The sequence below is a fragment of the Cyprinodon variegatus genome, unplaced genomic scaffold (assembly GCF_000732505.1).
Source record: "Cyprinodon variegatus isolate N-32 unplaced genomic scaffold, C_variegatus-1.0 Scaffold186, whole genome shotgun sequence".
In the NCBI taxonomy this organism is placed as follows: Eukaryota; Metazoa; Chordata; class Actinopteri; order Cyprinodontiformes; family Cyprinodontidae; genus Cyprinodon; species Cyprinodon variegatus.
The window spans coordinates 618,068-627,610 of NW_015150639.1; the positions used below are offsets into that span (position 1 = coordinate 618,068).

The 9,543-nt window shown below is 39.1% G+C and overlaps 1 protein-coding gene across 1 annotated transcript in view; it reads right to left on the minus strand.

Moving 5' to 3' along the window:
* The window catches only part of park7 (parkinson protein 7), a 14,860-nt gene extending 13,253 nt beyond the window's left edge, over positions 1-1,607 (minus strand). The window contains exons 1-2 of the mRNA XM_015379164.1: positions 1,325-1,607; positions 848-949 (exon numbers count right to left, since the gene is read on the minus strand). Of these exons, the coding sequence (XP_015234650.1) occupies positions 848-949; positions 1,325-1,414 (192 nt within the window). The 5' untranslated portion in view covers positions 1,415-1,607. The remainder of the gene's footprint in view (positions 1-847; positions 950-1,324) is intronic.
* Positions 1,608-9,543: the final 7,936 nt, after the last annotated feature.

Sequence of the window (9,543 nt, forward strand, 5' to 3'; positions counted from 1 at the left end):
GCCTATGAGAAAATGGAGCAGCGCATGAACCGAACGCAACACACGCGAACTGAACCGAGACAGTCGAACCGAACGGTTCGGACGGTTTTCATAAACTGTTCCATCCCTACAAACTACACTGTATGAATATATAGTAATAGGCTAAAGATTAAAAAGCTTCATTCATTAGGTTATTAGGTTTTCTTACAATTGACAAACGGGCTAAACAATTCAGGTTTTTCTAGGAGGCTGTAGATTTTATAAAATCTCACCAGGATAGGAGAAAGCACTTCTCTGGATGTTTCATTTGGAAGGTTTGATGGAAATTAAGTTTTTTAACATATCAAATGGACCAAAATAAAGATAAATGAATATGATAAGTAATAATTAAAGAAGAACATCCCTGTGGTTTCTCCTCTGTGAATCCAGGATAACTGAGCTGTTCTGCACATCCTCTCTGGATGTGGTTGGTCTTTTGATCTTTTGAAAAATAAAATGCAATGGTGCTTTTTCTTTTTGTGGACCTCCTATATGTGTTTGAGAGGCAAACCTGGAAGCTTTAAGAATTAAAATATTCCTGTTGGTTTAATTACTGCTAAATTAAAGATTATTAAACTAAACTGAGTTAAGTTTTAATATCCGTCATTTTTTAGTGTGAGAAATTTGGAATATGGAGTGAGCGGTGAAGACACTGAGATGGGTGAGTCTCACTCCCAATGGGTGAGAGTTGACAGTTCTGAAAATAATAAGATTGTTTAAATGCCCTTTACAAACGTGGACCTAAGCAAGTGTTTCTAACATGATAAAATGTAAATAGAAGGTAAGGGGCTGAGAATTGGACTGCTAAGTGGATGAAGAACAGACTCACCTGTTTGCTGGCTTCCTCCAGACTCGCATCAGGACAGATGACAACATTTCTGCTGCACTGGACTGGATCTTTTCCTGTCAGACCTGCAACTGTCACTGAGATCTACAGATATAAAGTCAGACTGATCACTACTGCAGACTGATGTCACATAAAAAGACCTGTAAAGTGAAAGCGAACTGAGGTTAACTGAGGTCGGACTCTGACATTTAACATGGCCCCTGTCTGACTGGCCTCCCTCTAAAGGTTATGGAAAACATCCAGTTAGTGAATTTAACAGCCCGAACAGCTAATTTAACGAGAATTTTCAGCACTCGAGCATTTATTATTGAAGCTTTTTGCTTTAGGTCTCTATGATTAACAGATAAAGTACGGGATATTATTTGACTCAGATAGACCAAAGTGGCCACTGCAAGGTTGCCTGTTACTTTATATCAGCAGGCTAACTAGCTAGCAGATAGCATACAGTGCAGTACAAACCCCGGCTCTGCGCATAACGTCCACAGGAATCACAGTTTCCATCTCTTCTGCACCTTTAGACAGAATCACTAAGGCTCTCTTTCCTGCCATGGTCAGTTTGGTGTTTCAACTCAAGCAAAGAGTCTCAAACTTCCAGCAGCTTCGTGCGGAGATGAGCGTTTGAAGGCAACATGGGTTGCCAGATCGCGTCCCTTAATCCCCCGATAAGGAAACAGTTCCAGCGCAGTGAACCACAAGGCTCTTGTTTATAAAGATGTTGGAAAGTTCTGGATTTGTTTAAACATTCGGTTTAATACCGTGTTTTATAACTGAGATGTGGTTGTCTGTGAAATGCGTACAGGTTATCATTTTAGGCAATGCACTCAGAAAGTATGGAGGACCAATTCTGCCATAATTAAAAATAAATACATGCCAGGTATGGCAGGTCGGGGGAAGCACAGAGGTATGCCTCCACCTGCAGGCACGGGGCCGCCTGCAGGTGGAGGGAAGAACTGTAAGCCAAGCGGTTGGAAGCATACCGTCACCGGGTCGGGTTCGTTCGGCTGGGTCAGGACCAGGAGCTAATGGCTCGGTTCGAATGCCCGGCCCGGTCAAGTCAGTGTTCCAGTCAGCGGTAAAGTAAATTAGTTTTTTTAACATGTCCATCTATAAAGTCACTATTAGGTGTTCATATGCAAAGCCCTGGATAATATTTATATTATAATTTATATTAAGAAAATAATGAGGTAACAGTCTTTACCCAATTAACATTTTTAACGTGGTTGTTTGAAGATATTCAACGTGAAGTTCATCTGCAAAATTAAGTAGGCTATCCCCAAATGAATTAAAATGTTATCTGTTGACAGGTGTTTTTTTATGCATTCTCAGCTGTGTGATTTTTTTTTTTTTTTTTTTTTTTTTTTTTTTTACAGTGGAAATCTGACTTGTATGTGAAAAACCTTGTTAGACTTGTAATAATTTCATATTACTTTCAGAAGTTTGAATTCTGAATGTGACCGGTCCTCTCCTTTAAAACAAAGTGAGTTTGGTGTTAATGAAGGCATGTATTCCACTAGCTTAAATAAATACTAACATAGGTGTAATATGTGTTACTGACATTTTTATCAGGCTCATTTTTTTTTCTTTTAATTAAAGTTGCCTCAAAAGTGTAACACAAGAAACAAAAACACAAAGAAAACAAAGCTCTATATTTGAGAAAGGTAATAATGCTCAACAAGCGTTTTGATCAATGTGCTGTTCACCAATTTTAATAAAAGTCAGTTAAACTGACTGCAAATTAAAGCAGGTGTTTTCAGTCACCTGTAATACACAATTTCCTCCAGTAGGTGGAGTTATTAGACTAAGGTTCTATGTGAAGTTTTAGGGGGAAAAAATGCAGGGATTTTCTATATTTCAACCATCTTCTTAAATTCAGTGAATACTTTGAACTTCAAAGTTTGAAGATAATAAACAGTTTCCTGTTTTAAACAAGAAACCATCAGGCTGTTTACTGTTCCTGTGAGTGAGTTCAAGAAACAGGAAGGAACTGAACCAGACCCACAAAAGCACTGCAGCAAATTTCTACAATTTAATTCACTTGAGCATTTACTGATACCCTTCATTTTATTATCAGAATGTACACAGAGTGGGAAGATGTTACAAAGTTGGAAACAAAAACGTACCCCAAGGTTAAGGTTTGTAGGCGACTGAAAACAAGTTCCAAAAAAGTTTAAAAAAAAGAATCACCGGACTTTGTTTCCAAGTTTTAAGACATTTCGCTCCCATCCAGGAAGCTTTCTTAATTCAAAATATCTGGAGTAGCGTTGAGCTCCAGGCTTTTATAGAGTAGCCCAACAAAAGCCTTGTTATGGCTTAGAAAACATGCAAATTGAACTGAAAACAGGTCCAACCCTCTGTAATGGGGAGTCGTCAGGGTCCTTGTTGGCCTGGCTGACCAGGTGCTATGTTTTTACCACCTGCATGGTGGTGAGAATTAAGGTGATGTGTGGAAGGCATCTACTCTATCGTTGCATTATAGGTTTTCCAGAGCCTAAACCTGAGTCTGTTTAAGGTTGTTTTTTTCTCTTTTAACATAGATGGATTGCTTCACACCTCTTTCAAACCATCTGCCTTCTTTTTCCAAAATTTGAACATTCTGGTCCTGAAATGAGTGCCGTTTTTCCTTAAAGTGTAGCAGGACAGCAGAGTAGCCCACCTGTGTTGAGCCTGCGATTCAAAACAAGGTTTGAAAAAGGACTGATCCAGAAACAGCTGGTTACTTTCCAACACATATCATTGTTATGAAAAAAAAATATTCACCATGTTTTGTGTTAGAACAGACAAGTTCATGATAAAAACTATATTTTATTGTAAGAGTGATTTGGCAGTTATTATATCCAAAAATATATATGTGTAGTTAAACACAATCATCCACTATACCTAATTTTTTTTTTTTACAAAAGTTACAAAAAAAAAAAAAAAAAAGCCTTTATGCTTGAGAATTGGTGAATATCCCCCACTTTGCTGCAGATTTCTGACAGGGATATTTGGAGATTTCTGTTTTCAACCCAATGGTTCAAAGTGGAAAAATAATATATTTTAACAGGCCCTCATGTTTTAAGCTGATTAATAATTTTATATATATATATATATATAACTTGAGGTATGAGCAAATGTATGCTAGTACTTATTTTCTTGTTGCTATTTTCGAAATTATGAAGATGAATACATCTCTATCTTCTTAAATGGCATGCATTATTGTCCTTCCCATTTTGAAGAGAAGCAATTGTTTGTGTGATGTCATCCTTCAAACCAGGAAAATAAAAATACATAGATGACTTAACATCATCATTTTTAAGAAATGTTTACTTTAAAAAAAGAGTAGAAGTACATTTTAGGAATATAAATAACCATGAAGATTCTGTAATTATTTTTCCACAACAGTTTATCCTTATTGAACAAATCTTGTTAAATGAAAGCTTGTGAAGTTAAAGTTAGGAATTAATCACAGGGCTTTTTAAACATCAATAGAGCAGCATTTTTTAATGCATGTTTTATGTTGACAAGGCTCAGTTCAGCCTGCAGAATAAAAGCATCCTCATCTCTGAATTCCAGTGCACATTATTATTTCTGCTGTGTTCCCCTCTTGCTTTCACCGTCAGGCCTTGTTCTCTGCTCTTCTTTATCTGGACCCTCACAGAGGTTGGAGTAAAAACCTGAAGGGTTTCTGGAGTCAAACCTCAGGGGAAGACAAGAATACACTTTTTTTTTTCTTAGTAAAAACAAAATCCTCCAACTGAAATGAGGGAATTCCACAAATTACTGATTGTCGCAGAGTAATCCTGTTACCATTGGGTGTCATATGAAACGGTGTAAACATGGAAATAAACAGCTAATGTGGATGTAGCTCACAAGTAAAGCTTCTGTTCAGTTGAGATATAGAGCAGCAGCAGCAAGAAACAGCTTCAGATCATGGCTGAGAAAGAGAGTCACAAAAACTCGCAGCGTTTCTCCAGAAAATTTGCTTCTACAAGCAGGGATATAAATTTTTGTTGTATTTTAATTTTTTTGCATCAGTTTACCTCAGCGCATTTTTGCACAGCCCTTTTCTAACCAATTTTCTCCTCCCAGTGATCTAATGGCATCATTCAGGGTAACATTTCTGCTCTATGGAAACTGATGCATATTTAGGAGCACTTTATCTCCCCATCTGTGTGCAGGCCTTTATCTCCTGTCTGCTTCACACACTGTGCAGAGAATGAGTGACAAGCGTATAATCTTGATTGCATCTCGATGCTATTACCTTATGCTGCCAAGGAGCTCAGGTGACAGCTGGGAGAGAAAAGGTGACATTGAATTTTTACACACCTGTGCCTGCACTCTGACCGACACTAGATGGCGCCAGTAGAGAGAAAACGCATTGAGCAGAGAGTTTAAGAAAAACAAATACAAAAGTTTTGAAATGCAGAGTTTTCATATGTATGGGGCAAACACATGAAACAACACTGAAAATATTAAGGATGTAAGGGCAGAATGTCTCAGCAGTCATTGAAGAATTAGGTTAAATTCTTTAGAATATCCAAATTTCTGCAAATCCAACCCATGACTAATTGTTTTCAGCCACAGCGGCTGTATTATAAATTAATGTGTTGTTTAGCTCATTGAGAATTTGTAACAACATGGGCCCGAATTGCCTCATAGTAGATACAGGTTGCAATAATCTGCCCCCAACCCAAAAAAAAAAAGAGGAAAAAGGAGGAGGAAGAGAGGGTGGCATTTATTTGAGGACCCTTCAACTTTCATTCTCTTGTGTCTCAGAGAGTATCAGTTTGTTTAGCTCTCAGCTTGCTTGCATTAGATGTCTTAATGCTGTACAGTGTGGCCTATCTTCAAACAGGAGCCCTGATAGCAAATGGCCCTGCAGCACTGCTTCAACCCCCCCACCCCCTGCAGCCTCAGCCATGGCCTGCTCCTCCGCACAGAGGGCAATAAAGACACAAGACGGATTAGTGTTGTGTGCCTAACAAAGTGGTTGCCAGAGAGTGAGAGGGCCGTGCCCATGGGTGCAACCATGGGCCCCGCTCTGTCGAGGTTCCCCCCTCCTCCCACCGCCTCACCTCCCCCAGCTCGGGCATCCCTAAGGTCCGTGCTCTCTCAGGGAGCTCTGCGGATGTGTGATAGACTCCGAGTGGGTGAATTCATGTTGATGCTAAGGAGGCAAGAGGACGCAGACAGATAATCCGCAGCTTAAGCAGCAGTATAGTTACTAGTTTCCCCCTTAAACAAGGGGACATGTGTGCAAACAGTTAATTCAATCACATGTTCATGCTCTCTCATTTTTTCTCTGTGAAGACTTTCCCACTAAAAGTTCTTACCCTGACAAGAAGGCACTTAAAACAGTTTATCCCACTCCTCCTGGTGTGCTACAAGTTTAAGACTGAGTCTTTCTGTGTTGATTCAACCCACCGCAAATCCAGAAGAAAACCCCCCTGAGCTCAGGCTGGCTAAAGGCCTTATGAATACCTCTCCCACTATAAACGGTGCGGTTATCCAAATGGAACACCATAAAATTGTACATGTGTGGTAAAAAGAAAGGGGTTTGGTCTCTGTGGTGTTGTCACATTAGATATGAGTGTTGCATGTGTCTTTGCAGTGGAGGAGCTTGTGTGAAGGTGCAGGAACCCCTTTTGCTTTGATAGGGACCCGTGTACAGAACAGGACAGGTGAAGAAAACAGCTGCTTCCCCCCTTTTTCCCCTTAAAAAAAACATAAGAAAAAACGCCACCATGAAAGATTAGGCCATGACTCACATATAACAGGGCAAGTTTTTCACACGGTAGCTGTCTAAGGCCACGTTACACATGTCCTATAGATGGGTTGCCTTTTTGCATTGGGCAGTAATGAAATTTATGCTGGAGCCTGGAGAATATGCAGACATGTGGTGCCGATTAATACTCCCTTTCTCCTGCTTTCTGCCGGCAGCCTCTGCGGTGTATGGTGCGTTCCATCCTGTCTGCTGGGTTCCGGGTCCAACTCACTCCTTAAAGCCGCCATTTACTTCTGTCACGCCAGCCAGCAGCATGAACCGCTGAGCAGTGAAGACGGGCCAAGTTCTGTTAATACCTGGCTAAGTTTACATGTTCATTCACACTAGATTATGGGAGGGAAGCCCTGAGTTTCCAATCGTTTCAGCATGTCAGGACAAAGAAGAGCAAGGAATATCCAGGGTTTTGCTAAATCATTCATACCTGTAGAACATTTTCGCATTTTGTCACTTTATAATCACAAACTTTAAAAGATATTGTTATAATTTTACATGTTTAACCAACTTAACAGAGAATTTTAAAGTCGATGCTTTTTTAAACATTGTTTAAATACATCATCATAGAAACTTCTTGCCTCAAGGTGAAGCATGTTGGTGGCAGCATTACTCTGATGTGTTCAGGATGATGTGCTGAGTTTGAAAGACATTATTTCGGAATCAAAATAAATGGACAATACCTATGGTGATGTGTAGAGTTTGACATGAAACAAATATTGCAAATCAACCTAAATACATTATCCAGACGGTGAGGTATGTTGGTAGTATGTGATAGCTATGGGAGAGGCTTTTCTTCTGCAGGGACCTTGAGACTAGTCAAACATTAGAGGGTGCAAAAGAATATGACGCACTTTCATGGAGGACATTAACCCAAAAATACTATCAGATCTGCAACAGGGCTTTTTGAATCATGTATTTAGACTGATCATATAATGGTCCAGTAAAAGTTTGCAACCAGATGTAATCCAGATTGAATCAAATTAATCTTCAGAGACACTCTCCATCAAATCTAACTGAGTCTGACTTTTTTTTTCCCGAAGATAAAATGTCCCAAATTCAGCGTTTAGGTTTGCAAAGCAGGTTTAGATAAACCCCTAAAGATGTTTGTGAGAATTAGAGGAACGGATTCAGATAGGATCAGAATATAGTTGAAGTTGGAGGTCGAAAGCAAATGCATAGAAACATGTTTCAGATTTTTATTTATAAAAAATGAACTAAAAATAAAATGAAACAGATGTTCTCCTTTGTGTCAGTCCACACATAAAGTCACACAGGAATACACTACAGAGTTTGGTTGTGGTGTAACTAAATATAAACATAAATAAAGTTCCTCAGTCGTTTTTAAAATATTCTGTAGTTATACAGCCTTGATTATAACTATGTTTCAGGTGATGTAAAGAGTTTTTATAACAGCCTAACTGACAGCAGGTTAGATGATGTTTCTTCTGGTAGAAACATTTCAAAAGATTTTAACTCTGTAATAATATTTTAAATACACATTCATCAGTAGCAACTTTGCAAAATTTACAAAAACCGACAGAAGTGCCTTAAATTCTTATTCCGTCATTTTTTTCCTGCTTATCAAATGTATGCATTGTATGAAAACAGTAAGGAAGCCACTAGTAAAGATTCTCTTTTTCATTCACTGTTACTAGAAATGGATGGTCTCCCTCTCAGCTAAGTACCACCGTGTTAAAAAAGCATGCAGGTGTAGTCTATTTTTACCTATGTAAGCCTTTATAGATTAACACAGTTTACCAGTCCAGGCTTGGCTTTCTGCGTACCATTCAAACTCTGAAATTAACTGGTTTCCGCCCACTTAATCCTCCACTTTTATATAAATGCAGGCTATACTATCTGACTTAATGTCTGAGATGTTTCCAAACAATTTTCCATTAAAATTCCCCTGGAATCAGTATGAAAACATTACTATATAAAAAAAAAAAGAAGATGGATTCTTTATTATTGTTGTTGAGCGAGGTATTTGCTGCGAGGGGTGTAATTTTTCAGGGGGTTTTGCAGGAGACAAACCACCTATAAATAAATCCTATGAGCTCTCAATTATGCATTTTTTTCCCCCTCTCCCTCTCACCATTCCCACACGTTTGATTTCCACTTTAAAAGGAGAGTGATATATCCCTATGATTGGAAATGTTCAATGCACTTCTGGAAGTGGGTGCACTGTCCTGTGCAGATAAGGTTGCGAATGCGAGATCTGTCTTTCTGAAATAGAAGCCTGACAAACAGCGCTGTCTCTCCCAGACACAGTGGGAGAGCAGTGGGCTCAGATGGAAGTCTTTGAGACCGGCCTTTTTAATATTGGCGCCGCTGTAACATCAGTAAGGTGACATTTCGGCAGCACCATCAAGATCCAACAGTGGCCATGCTGCTTCGACAATCAATTATCCATGCATAACATCCCGCCAATGTGTGCGACATGAATCAGTCCTGGACCAGGCTTCTCCTCAGCCTTGATTCTCAAGAAAAGAGGGACCTTTTATGCGACCCTTGAGAAAGAGAGAAATGCTCTGTGTGTTGATAAGGGAGCAAAGAGTGGGGCAGTTGAGGGGAATAAAAAAGAAAAAAAGAAAACAGGCAAATCAGGACTGATATTTATTTGCATTATCTTAAAAGGAGTAAAAATTGGTTTCATTCCAGTAACTGAAAATTTTGTTCCAGAGTACAAAATGACTGGATGCCAGTGTTACGACTGAACAGGCAGAATACATTCTTTGTATTATTGCCCAAGGAGAAGGAAATACATTTCATAGCACATATTGCTCACATCAGGTCTTCAGACTAGTTTAGTTGATATATGGAGGCATTATCAAGGCAGAAGCTCTGTGCATTTACTCCCACAAATAACTGACAATAATAACTTCTCTGCAGGATTTTTTTTTCTCTCTCAGAATAGTAAGAT